General features: G+C 40.4%; 1 protein-coding gene across 8 annotated transcripts in view; it reads right to left on the reverse strand.

The window, feature by feature from the left end:
- The window catches only part of DOCK9 (dedicator of cytokinesis 9), a 335,650-nt gene that overhangs the window by 202,537 nt on the left and 120,566 nt on the right, over positions 1–12,547 (reverse strand). For all 8 annotated transcript variants that reach the window (XM_077812928.1, XM_077812891.1, XM_077812874.1 and 5 more), the window contains exons 4-6: positions 11,023–11,105; positions 7,197–7,266; positions 1,975–2,070 (exon numbers count right to left, since the gene is read on the reverse strand). In XM_077812928.1, the coding sequence (XP_077669054.1) occupies positions 1,975–2,070; positions 7,197–7,266; positions 11,023–11,105 (249 nt within the window). The remainder of the gene's footprint in view (positions 1–1,974; positions 2,071–7,196; positions 7,267–11,022; positions 11,106–12,547) is intronic.

Raw genomic sequence — 12,547 nt, forward strand, 5'->3', positions numbered from 1 at the left:
AATACAACTTTAAGCAAAACGATGTTAAGCAAATCCAATTTCCCCGTAAGAATTAATGTAAATAGGTGGGGTGGCTAGGTTCCAGGGAAATTTTTTTCACCAGACAAAAGACATTATATATACATATACAGTATAAGTTTTAAATAATTTTAAACAAACAATTTAATACTGTACTCACCAATAATGATTATGAAGCTTGGTTGAGGCAGGGGTATAGTGGGGGAGCAGGGTGGGGGCTTGCTCCATTCCACCCATCCGGAATGCCAACTGGGAAGCAGGGTCACTGCCTGCTCCCCAGCAGGAGCCCCAGACAGGCGGAACAGGGCACGCCCCCACACCACCACCACCCTCCCTGACAGGAGCCCCGGACAGGTAGAATGGGGAAAGCTCCTTCGCCCCAACGCAGAAGCCCTGGGCGGGCGGAATGGGGCAAGCCCCACACCCCTATCCCGCTCCCCGGCAGGAGCACCGGGCAGAATAGGGCAAGCCCTTGAGCCCCCAATCCACTCCCCGGCTGGAACACTTCATGGGCAGAGCGGGACAAGCCCCCACGTCCTGACCCAGTCCCTGCCAGGAGCACCAGGCGGGCGGAGGAGCTGGAGCTAAAGAACATTGTAAGGCAGGGGTCAGCAACCTTTGGCACACAGCCCATCAGGATAATCCGCTGGCGGGCCGCGAGACACTTTGTTTATGTTGACTGTCCGCAGGCACAGCCCCCCCCAGCTCCCACTGGCCGTAGTTCACCATTCCCCGCCAATGGAAGCTGCGGGAAGTGGGGGGGGGCCCCCGCAGGGACATGCTGGCCGCTGCTGCCCACAGCTCCCATTGGCTGGGAACAGTGAACTGCGGCCACTGGGAGCTGACAGTCAACGTAAACAAAAAGTCTTGCAGCCCCCAGGGGATTACCCTGATGGGCTGCATGCCGAAGGTTGCTGACCCCTGTTATATGGGAACATTGCAGGACTTTAAAGGAGTATGTTCTCTAATAGGTCAGCGTCCTAATAGCGAAACAATGTTAACTGGGAGGACATAAGTGGGGAGTTATTGTACTTGCTTTAATAATGTAATACGCCATCAGTGCACACAGCTTAAAAACAGAACTTTTTTCTGTTTAACCTAATACACACACACACACACACACACACAAATAAAATTACATCCATTTAATTTTCCAACGGGGAAAGTTTCATTATACTGATAAAACAGGGATGGGAGTGAGCAATTTATGAATCATATCATGATATTGGCTGTAAGTTTAAAGTCAGCCCCACCACTTAAAAACTAAACATGTATAAAACATACATTATACAAATAATAATATGAATGGCAATGGATTTTAAGGTTATACTCTGAAGTTACTATAGAAAGCGCATCATAGAGTTCCATGTTTCTCTCAATGGATCTGTAAAATGCGCAAATTTTGTATAAATGAAATGTTTCACAAATTATGTTAGCTGCCAGTCCTGCATGGGATCAGAAAGTCAAGTTGATTATCCATTTCTCTCAATTACGCCAGTAAGATTTTATAACCAGATCTTAGTTAACTCTCCATATATCTGTATGGCGGTACTGTGGTCCTAATAAAAGCAATTAGAAATTATCTAATGTTAAAAATAAAGCAAGCAAAACAGACTCAACATACAAAAGGGAGGTGATCAGAATAAGAAGGTTCCATATTACATGGTCACTTTTCTGATCACAATTACACCTTTCAGTACAGTTCTAATCTGAAAGTGACTGTAAAAACAACACCTACTTTCTTAAGAGACCTGGTCTGAGAGTGTGTCTCTTCAGGAGTCTTCTCTGTTTAATTTTATATTTTGCTACTATAAGGTAAGCAGAAGCTTCTCCTTCCTAACCCTATGTTCTTTTTAACAAAAGCAAAGTATACATATCTACTTTTCAGAGAAGAATCACACTGAAATATTAAATATCTATAAACAGTCATCTTTTAGTGTGGCACAGTAAACTTACCCTCATAGTTACACTGATTGCACTATTCATATTGCCTTTGTACAGCCATCCTTGTTTGGTTATCCCACCCTTCTGAGATCCTAGAGATGCTGCATCCTAAAACAAAATTGCACAAACAAACTGCTTTCCATCAACAATTGTTGTGATAGATTATTGTAACATTTTATGAACTTTCATATACTTTTTACAATTGAACTTACAATTAGGTAGTCCAATTATCATAACAATCTTCAAAACTCTATTTTAGGATTTTATACCGTTGCTCATTACCATTGTATCTGAGCACCTTTCACATAAAATCCGTTAGCAATAGTTAAGTTCTCACTGCATTTCATGAATCCTCTGTTTTCCATTTTCAGGGTATAGAACAAGGGTGGGCAAACTACAGCCTGTGGGCCAGATCTGGCCTCTCAGGCTTTGGATCCGGTCTGTGGGATTGCCACCCTGTGGCGCTGCGGCCTGACGCTGCTCCCAGAAGTGGCTGGCACCACATCCCTGCAGCTCCGTCCGCTGCCCTCGCCTCCAGGCACTGCCCCCCACACCTCCCATTGGCCAGGAACGGGGAACTGCAGCCAATGAGAGATTCAGGGGAGGTACCCATAGGCAAGGGCAGTGCATGGAGCCCTCTACCCCCCCCGGAACTGGTGCCAGCCACTTTCAGCAGTGGTGCAGCCTGGCCCCGGTGTGTGCCGCTGCCACCCCGGGGGCCAGTCCAGGTAAGCGGCACTGGGCCGAAGCCCAAACCCCTCCTGCACCCCTCACCCCAACCCCCTGCCGCACTCTGCACCCCCTCCCGCACTCCACACCCTTCTCTGCACCCCTGGCCTGAGCCCCCTCCTGCACCCCAACCCCCTTCCCTGAGCCCCCTCATGTATCCCACACCCCTCCTCTGCCCCAACTCCTTGCTCTGAGCCCCCACCTGCACCCCAACCCCCTGCCCCAGCCCTGCATGCAATTTCCCCACCCAGATGTGGCCCTTGGGACAAAAAGTTTGCCCACCCCTGAATAGAAAGTCTGCTTGGGTAGGGATTTTTTTTTAATTTTAGTTTCAGGTCCAATTTTGTTGTTGTTTTGGGAGGAGGGAGTGTATGTCAGTGTTGTGAATATCATTCTTGTTATGGTGGAAAGGTTTTGTCAAAGAGGAAGAAGGTTTTGCGGCATTTCCTAAAGATGGTCAAACCACGGACTCATTTACTTCCTCTGAAAATTCATGCCATAGGTGGATCCCCTCCACCAAGAACGATTTGTCCCCAGGTTTCACACACTTTGGAACAATGCATATCAAAGTCCAGGACAGAGGAGCATAGGATTTAAGGATTCATTGATGAAAATACAGTTGTAAATGTAAATAGGTCTTGATCCATTAATTGCTTGGAAGATTATGACCCAGGACTTAAACAAATACCAGAAGAAGACTTGAAGCCTGTGGAGCCACAGGAGCATGAGCCTGATTTGTTTTCACAGTAGCCCAAACCAGGGAGGATGTATGTGAGAATGCCTGGCAAATTCTTCAGATATACAAAGCTTTAGGGACTGCAAACTTGAGTGTCCCAGATTATGTCAGTTGTCCCGGTGTAACATGAGAGATGAGGTACCTCAGATAAACAGAACCCAAGCTATCAAGGGCTTTTGGGTTTAAAACCAAACCTTTAATTGCACCCAAAAATTAATTTTAAAACAGAACATTCTAAGGAGCACCAATGTAACAAGCCCCATACAAGAAGCACTGTTAAATAAGTCACTACTAGCTGAAGCTTGAGTGGTCTTCAAGTGTAGCACCACATATCAAGCTGAGGTAACCATTCTGTTAGGACAAAAGAATGAATGAATGAGGACTAGAAGGGGTAGTTTCAGCCCTCTAGAGAAGCACAGAGAGGAGGGAAATAGTCTCTAACACATGTGGATATCAAGAAGTAACAAACCAGTTATCAAGTGGGCATGGGATGGAAGTTTGTATATCTACAGGGGACTGTTTCAAATTAACATTGTTTAGTACCACAGACTAAAACAGAACAACAACAATTCTTTTAAAAGCTCCATTAATGTGCATATTCATTCTGGCTAGCAGCACCCTATACATGTGTGCTAGAAGCCAGAAAAATGTGCAGAGGGCTGCACAATTAAATCTTAAATCTATACATTCATAAATGCCAGTCAACATGGTTTTAGGGTGGTGGCAGTCCAGCAGTCCCTCACAGGACTACTATTATTTCTGAGTAGGCCTCAATTCTTTCCTTGTCTCACTAAGGAGCTTGCTTGCTCCTGATCAGGCCCCTAGTCCCAGTCACCCCTAGCCTGTTGGGCCATAGGAGACCTACCATCAAATGTTAACATTCACTAGCCCGACTCAAAATCTCGCAAATCCCTGCCCACTGCTTTGAAAAGTACTCTGGTATCTCAGCACTAGTATGTTATATATACCTCAGTAAGTCATCTGAGGAACACTGTTTCCAACTACAAGCTCCCTCTTTTCTCTGGCACAAATTAAAAGAGAAGGGGTATCTAAGGGCTTGCCTACATTTGAAAGGATACAGCAGTGTAGCTGCATCACTGTAGCACAGTGGTTCTCAAACTTTTGTACTGTTGACCCCTTTCATGTAGCAAGCCTCTGAGTGTGACTCCCCCTTCTAAATTAAAAACACTTTAAAATATTTAACACCATTATAAATGCTGGAGGCAAAGCAGGGTTTGGAGTGGAGGCTGACAGCTCACGACCCCCCATGTAATAACCTCACGACCCCCGGAGGGGTCCCGACTCCCAGTTTGAGAACCCCTGCTGTAGCACTTCAGGGTAGATACTACCTATGCCAGCCGGAGGGATTCTCCCATCAGCAGAGGTAATCCACTTCCCCGAGATTCAGAATTTTTCCATCAACCTAGCACTGTCTACACCAGGGGTTAGGTCAGTTTAACTATGGCACTCAGGGGTGTGGATTTTTCACACCCTCAGCAACATAGCTGGGTTGACCTAACTTTTCAGTGCAGACCAGGCCTAAATTCTGACTTAACACAACTTTGTTTTTCTAGTTCCAGGCCTCTGTTGACCTGAGTTTGCCAATTCTGCTGAACTGTGTAATGTTTTTGTGGTAGAAACTGAATTAGTGTGTGTTCACCTATTCCACCATTTGAAAATAAGAAAGTTTGAACTCAAGTCTCCCGAGGTGAAAAGCTAATGCACTTTTATACTGCTCCATCTGTTAATTCAAAGGAAGGCACAGTCCCTGGCCAACAGCACAATGCTTTTGCATTGAAAATTCGCTTCCTGTTTCCTACAGATTATAGGCTCATTTCCCCGTTTGCATTGTTGTTGCATGCTAGGTTTATGTTTTCAATGATTTTTCCACAATAAGATCCAAACCCTACTTCTGAACAGATTATTGTTCAAACAATCACCTACACCCTAGCTTCATTCCTCACTCTCAGGCTGATTTTAAAATTCACCTACATCAAACAGCATTTGCTATCTGCTAACCCAATAGCTTGAATTATCCAAATCCTTTTATTAGTACATGTGCATTTCTTTTCAATTTGATATCACTGTTCCTTATTTGCTCTTCATTAATTTTTTCCATTATCTGCAAACTTAATAACTTTGTTTTCTACATGCTTTGTGTCTAAAAATCGTTTTACAAAGGAATTTTTTTTACCCACAAAAAAGCCTATCTTACAGTCCAAAAGAAGAAAAACCTTTTGCTCTATTTGGTCAGTTTTATCCATGAAGTTGTGTATTGTTTGGCACTTTTTTTAAGTGTCCAATGAAGTCATTTTTTCTGGATTTCTTTTCCTATTATTATTGTTTGCAGAGGCATTTATGTATAAACAGACATCTTCTAGAGCGATTGCCATTCAAAATTTTATTACACTGCAGTATTTGAGTTGTGGTATTTTTCCTACACCTGTTTAACTTTATTCGGAAATACTGTAACTATTGTAGCAAAGTTGATTTTTTCTTATTTACACTCAGGCTCCTTTGCCACCTGATTCATTTAATGGTATCTAAAAAGCTTTTGTGGTGATGAACTGTGATATCAGAAATGCTAGACTTCAGAAATAATAACATTTAGGTCTTATCTCACCTCAAAGAACTCTAGAAATATTATTCCCATTTTACAGATGGGGAAACTTGGGCACAGACAAGTGAAGTGACTTGCTCTAGGTCACCAAGCACATCAGTGCCAAAGCAGGAATGGAACTCAAATCTTCTGACTTCTCATTCAGTGTCCTATCGACCGAACCACTAGGCTTGGATTATTGCATCACTGAGTCAATCAAGGACTAGTTCTATTTTACACACAATTAATTAATGATTATGAGTATTTTGAAGATTAAAAAGCACTATGTAAGTCATGAGCATTACTATCAGCAGTACTTATCTGATAAGAAATACAAAACTGAGTTAGCTTACTTGAAGGCTTTCGCAGTGCTAGAAGGGAGTTGAAATATTTATGAGATAAGAAGGCACCAGCCTCAACATTCAATCCCTTTGTTCTAAAATATAGCACGATAAAAACTATGTAATGTATACTGTCAACAGAAAGAGGTTTTTTGCTGAAAAACATATTTTGAAGTTCGAAACCTTCTTTAAACCGGTTGGCACTACTGAAATCACTGTTCTCAGGAAGCAGAGGATTGGAAGGAAAATAATTAAAAAGGTTTCAGCCATTTTTGATTAGTTCCTGCTTTCTCTAACATTCTCAGAACCGGTCTACATACAGACTTACACCAAAGTAACTAAATATTTTTAATCTTTTCTTTTTTGGTTATTCAGGTGCAAGTATGTGTGTGTGTACACGTATGTACACGGACTTTCTTATTTTGGAATAAAACTGTTCTAATCCCACTTTGCTTCAGTTGTAAGTTACACTGAAAGGGAACATTTATTTCAAAACAAGTGTCCACACAGACTTGCATGAAAGCAAATTTTGTTATTTTGGTGCAAGTTTGTGTGTAAATCAGTCCTCACCAACTATAATCCCCTCCAACACAAACCCATTCTCTCAATCAGAATTTCTCCTCCATGCATATGACAGACATTGGGAACACAAGACTGGTTAAAAACCAGCATCCAGTGCACTTATAGATTTCCCACTTTCAAACCTTTTTTAAAGTCTAAAATGACTATCCAATTAAACCTCTATTTTTACTTGATATAAACATTTAAAAGACTATTTCTAATGAAATAATCTTACAGAATAGAAAGAAATAGATTATTATCTGCTCACCTCATCTTTATCTGCTTCTTCATCAACTTCATATACATGAACTGGAAGTTTCTCTGATTTGGTCCCTTTGCTAAAGAAAGAAAACTTAATACTCAGATATTTTGTCATCACTTATATGATCATTCAGTAGCCAACCTTTTACAATTATTCTGAAAGGAAAATATAAATCTCACTATTAATAGGCATTAATATGTGTTCCTTGGTGGAACAGAATTCACCTAAGCCATTTTCCACAGTTGCATCTTCTGCCCAGGCTTCTTATTGGCTTGAGGAGAGCTGCCTTAGACTGAGTAAGTGCTCTCCTGCTGCTGCATCATAATTTTCCCTTCTATTCCCCTCTGGACTGGGAACAGGATTTAGGACAAGCAGTCAAATCCTTAACTTTGAGATACTGTATTTGCATTTAATTTCTGAACGTATGTTATACTGATTAATCATTGGGTTTTTAGTTTGGGTCAATCAAGAACCACATTTGAGTCTCCACAAGTTCCACTATGTTGTGTTGCAACTTTGAGGGCAGTCATAGTCTTTAGTGGGTGGAGGTAGAGTATATTTAGTCATTTGTTAGGGTCAGGACTGCAGGTGGGGAGGAGCATATTGTGACAGATATCACGCAGTACTTTTAGGGACCATATTGTATTAAGTTTATGAATGTTTATGTACCATTGTGGGCCAGGGACTGTATACAACTCAATAAGGGGAGGGTTACTACAGCTCCTCAGGTAAAATCAGTGGGGGGTGATTACTACAGTCCCCAAGATTGTGAAGAGTGCTAGGGAAGTACCAGTCCCCAGGGTGATTTGCATATACTGGTTTAAAGCAATGCCAGAGGAGAGGCAAGAGACAGAGTGAACTTCAGTTATAAAGACTGAGTTTAAACAGACTCAGATTTAGGCAGACTGGCTTTTGGGTGCATCACAATGAAGGGTCCGGGAGTAACTGCTGCCAAAAACTCCAGTCTGGAAAGAAAGGACACAGGTCCTTGCCCAGAGAGGGGTGAAGACTAAAGGCTTGAAACCGGAACAGCATTCCTAGAACAATGGGGGGGGGGTGTCAAAGGTGCAGTTACCCCCAAACTGGCACATATTTTCCAGAATAGTGAGATTCCATGTGTAACCGGGACTAAGACTGCTGGAGACTGCCTAAGTCTGTTTCAGTGACAGCTCGAACCCTCTCTGAGGCCGTAGAACAGTTTGGTCCAAACCACATGTCCAAGGTTTGGTGGGTCGCATGGTTTCTCTAGCTGGGCAGAAGTTTTGACCTGGGGATCTGCCAATCAGGAGAACAGAAGGATGGCCAGGCCAAGCAGCCACAGTCACTCTTTGCTGCCAAGATTCAATTCATTCTCATTTTTCATTTATTCATTTAATAAAAAAAGAATATAATGTTGTAGCCATTGCACCATAAATTATCCTGGGTTTGAGTTGCCTTTTGGGAATCCCCAAGGGAACCAGGCAAGAAACATTCACCAATTTTCATACAGAAGCACTTAATTTATTCATCCTTTTTAAATTATCTGTCATTTGAAAATTCAGTTTGTTACAGTAAAAATAAAAGTCCTGAACACAGATTTAAAAGGTTGGAGGCCTTCAAACAGAAATTATTAATCAACATTAGAGATTAAAAAGACCAAATATTGTGAAGGTGATTATACTGATCACATTTAATTAACCTGAGATCAAGTATTTGGAAATGTAATTAAAACAACATCTCAAAAAAGACAATGCTAGAAGGAAAAGTTACGGGAAGAGAACTAATAAAAGGCAGCAGAAAAGCTACCTAGGTACATGAAGGAGTGGCTGAAGCCATACGAGTAGGAAAAAAACCATGATGAATAAAGTGAATTTGCAGGACAAATGGGACCTAGAGTTGGGGAGGAGAAGGATAATTCAGATACAATATCATTTGTCCAAAGGCATTAATTTTCAAATTATTTCCTAAATTAAAAAAGGACACAGAATTTCTAGCTCAATTCTGAATTAAGCTCTTTTCTTCTTAAAAAAATTACATAAAAAAAAGGTTAACCCTCGCATTTGCAAAGAAAACATTCAAGCCAATGTAGTACTTAGTGAAACACTTAGTAGACCCTTCTTACTAACAAATCACAAAGCATCTGCTAGCAAACTGAATCCCTTTATTCACCACAACATGTTAACTCTAAGGTCTAAGAGCAAAATTTTAACTGTAAAAATATTCAGCAATTTCACTGATAATTTTAGAGGGAACATTCAGCTTACATGCTTTTGCCCTGTTTTCATCTGCAGCAATAAATAGTAGGACAGAATTGGGATAGGGAAAAGGTGGCAGTTGGTTGATGTCAAGGGTTGCAGAGGTAGAAGAACTAGCAGTTCAAGCCACACAAAATATAAAAATAAATAAAAATAAAACTTTCAAGCCACATCCACCGGTGCCCAAATATGAAAAGAAGGAAGATCCTTTTACCAATGCCAACAGTAACCCTTGGGTGACAAAAACCTGAATCACCTCCTGTATCTTCCCATTTGTTAAAAGCTTCCCTCTGAAAACTTCTGCAGCTTAGTTGTGGTGTTGTCAATACAAAAAAATTGTGTGACATGCTGAAAATATTGGGTCAGCAAAAAAAGTATGTAACAAAAGAAATACTGTACAAGTTGTATTATTCATTTTCATAGTTAATTCAATAAAAAAACCTCCATTTTCATCTACTTGGAGACATGTTTCTCAAATAATTCAGCACCGGACCACTTCAGAAAAGGAGATACTTGCTGCAGAATTTAGGTCCAGTAGTTGAAATATATATCTCACTAATGGCCTTGTCATAATTCTTCTTCTCCTCTTTACTTTCCTTACACTGCATTTCTTTTGCTGGCTTTTTATTCCTTTCATAGAATATCAGGGTTGGAAGGGACCTCAGGAGGTCATCTAGTCCAACCCCCTGCTCAAAGCAGAACCTATCCCCAGTTTTTGCCCCAGATCCCTAAATGGCCCCCTCAAGGATTGAACTCACAACCCTGGGTTTAACAGGCCAATGCTCAAACCACTGAGCTATAGCTGACATAGGCACATGACCTCATCAGTTACCTGCTTTTAAATGGTTCAGGACCCATGAGGCATGCAACATCTGTGAGCCTCTCCACAGGCAATTTCAGGAAGAGGACTGATCTCTTTACTTTAAACCTCCATCCTAGAAAATGTGTGTGTCCACCACAAAGATGGAAAGAGACAAAATCCTAGTTTCAGAAAAGCAATGCCTGTCTTTCATTAATACTCCTTTCCATGCAGACTCCAAACATCTTTTGTCTGTGTTTTTAAATGCTATGTATTCTTACAATGCTCTACAAACATAAAAAAATTGCATTCATTCTCTGTTAAGAGTGTGTGAGAGAGAGAGAGAGAGAGAGAGAGAGAGAGAGAGAAATATAAAGGTTCTGTGCCAAACGTGTGAAAAGTTGTTGAAGCTGCCATCAATGCTGAAAAGAATGTATATTGGCACAGTAGCGTAAAACAACTCACACCATATTTTAATGATCAGTTTTATGTTTACATTATCAGTAATCCAAGGTCGTCTTCTTCTTGTCCCACAATTGCCAAGGCAGCTTTATTATGATCATTTTCCAGATAACATTTCAACAGCTTTTTATATCTTCAAAAGGCTAAAAAAAATTAACCAATATGAATTCCACCCTGAAAACCTCAGGGTACAGTACAGAGTATTAACACTGGTAGGCTAGATCTGAGGTTCTATATTACATGAAATGACCTTTTTATGACCCATTCTGTCATAAAAATATGTATAAAGTTTTTCTGCAACTACAAAATCTGTAACAGTATCAGATAATTTACTCACTTTGGAAGCTGTCGAAACTCTCCTGAGTAGTCTTCATATTTATAATTAACAACATGCCAGTCTGAGTTGTAGGTTTTGATGCACTATTTCAATGGAAACAAATGCCACAATACATCAAATTAAGTAAGTTTAGCTCAAAGCATTCCTTAAATACATGTAACGGCTCTCTTACATTACAGTTGTTTGTGAACTATTATAGTTACCTGGAAAGCACTGCAAGTTCAAATGCATTATAAATGTTTATTCTGTGAATGTCACATTTTGTTTCTTTTGTTAAACATTAAATTTATCTTACCAGTATGGTGAATGTTCAGATTCAGAAGCTGAACAAACAAAAGTGTGTTTATGTCAAATGAACTAGTTGCTGGAAACAAATGCTAAAAGCATAATGAACTTATAAATTCAGAAAATAATAGACTAGTCATCTGAAATAAAAACATCACCTCCAAGTTCCTGAGAAGCAAAGAAGCTAAATGTAGGTGGAAACAACATGATAAAACATCTTTAGTATATTTAGCCTAAAAATACAGATGTACTATCAAAATAGCAGGATCAACTCAGTACTTTCTATCCTGGAAGAACTAAAATCTATGTTATGATTGTAAGTACTCAATTTTATATTTTTAACCCAAACTAAAAGAATGTTTTGAATCTAAACTGCATGCTTGCAGCTGTTGAAAAGCAATTATGTCATTCTGTTCTGGACCAGATCACAGGAAGTATCATTTTACTCCACCCATGTTGCTGTAACTAACAGACAAATTTATCTTGGTTTTAGCAGAAGTAGCATAAAAAACATTCAAGTATCTTGCAAGAGACAGTATTATATAATACTTGAAGTTTTTAGACATCATATGAACACACACACACACACACGCAAATGTACTCCATATTTCCAATGCAGTTGTATACGTTGTTTGTAAAATACAAAGTCAACATTTACTAGGCAATAACTCTTTAAAGTGTGTTTAATTAGATGTTTCATTAAAATTCATGATTTAACTCATGCACACCAGCCCCCGCCACCAAATATACTCTACTGTGACATACTCCATACATAAGCCTCATTTGCAAAGAACAGAAGATATAAATAACTGACAGAACCAAAATATTCAGACCGTAGGGACAAAACACAAAGGTTTGAGAGGGCTTGTCTGTGCCCTGAACTTGTTCCTAAAACAGTATAATTACCACCAATTTTACTACGATATAAATACTTGAAAACTGGCCTTGCCAGCAGCGAATAAAGTTTCTTCTGGTCAATAGGTGGAAGTCGTCAGCAACAAAGTGAAATTAACCAGTCTCTGGTCAGCTCCATAGTTCCTTCCCAATGTTATTCTGAAGCAGCGACACTGACCGGAATCCTGCCAATTTCACTTTGCTGTGGATGGGAAAACTGTGAGGAGCTACACAGCGGTGAAACAGAAGGGAGGAAGGGAAAAGCCCCCAACAACCCAAAAGAGCCAAGAGAGGAGACAGGGTGAGAAGTTTCAGACTCCTATTAGCCATACCTGATACGAAAAAT

The sequence above is a fragment of the Eretmochelys imbricata genome, chromosome 1 (assembly GCF_965152235.1).
Source record: "Eretmochelys imbricata isolate rEreImb1 chromosome 1, rEreImb1.hap1, whole genome shotgun sequence".
NCBI lineage: Eukaryota > Metazoa > Chordata > Testudines > Cheloniidae > Eretmochelys > Eretmochelys imbricata.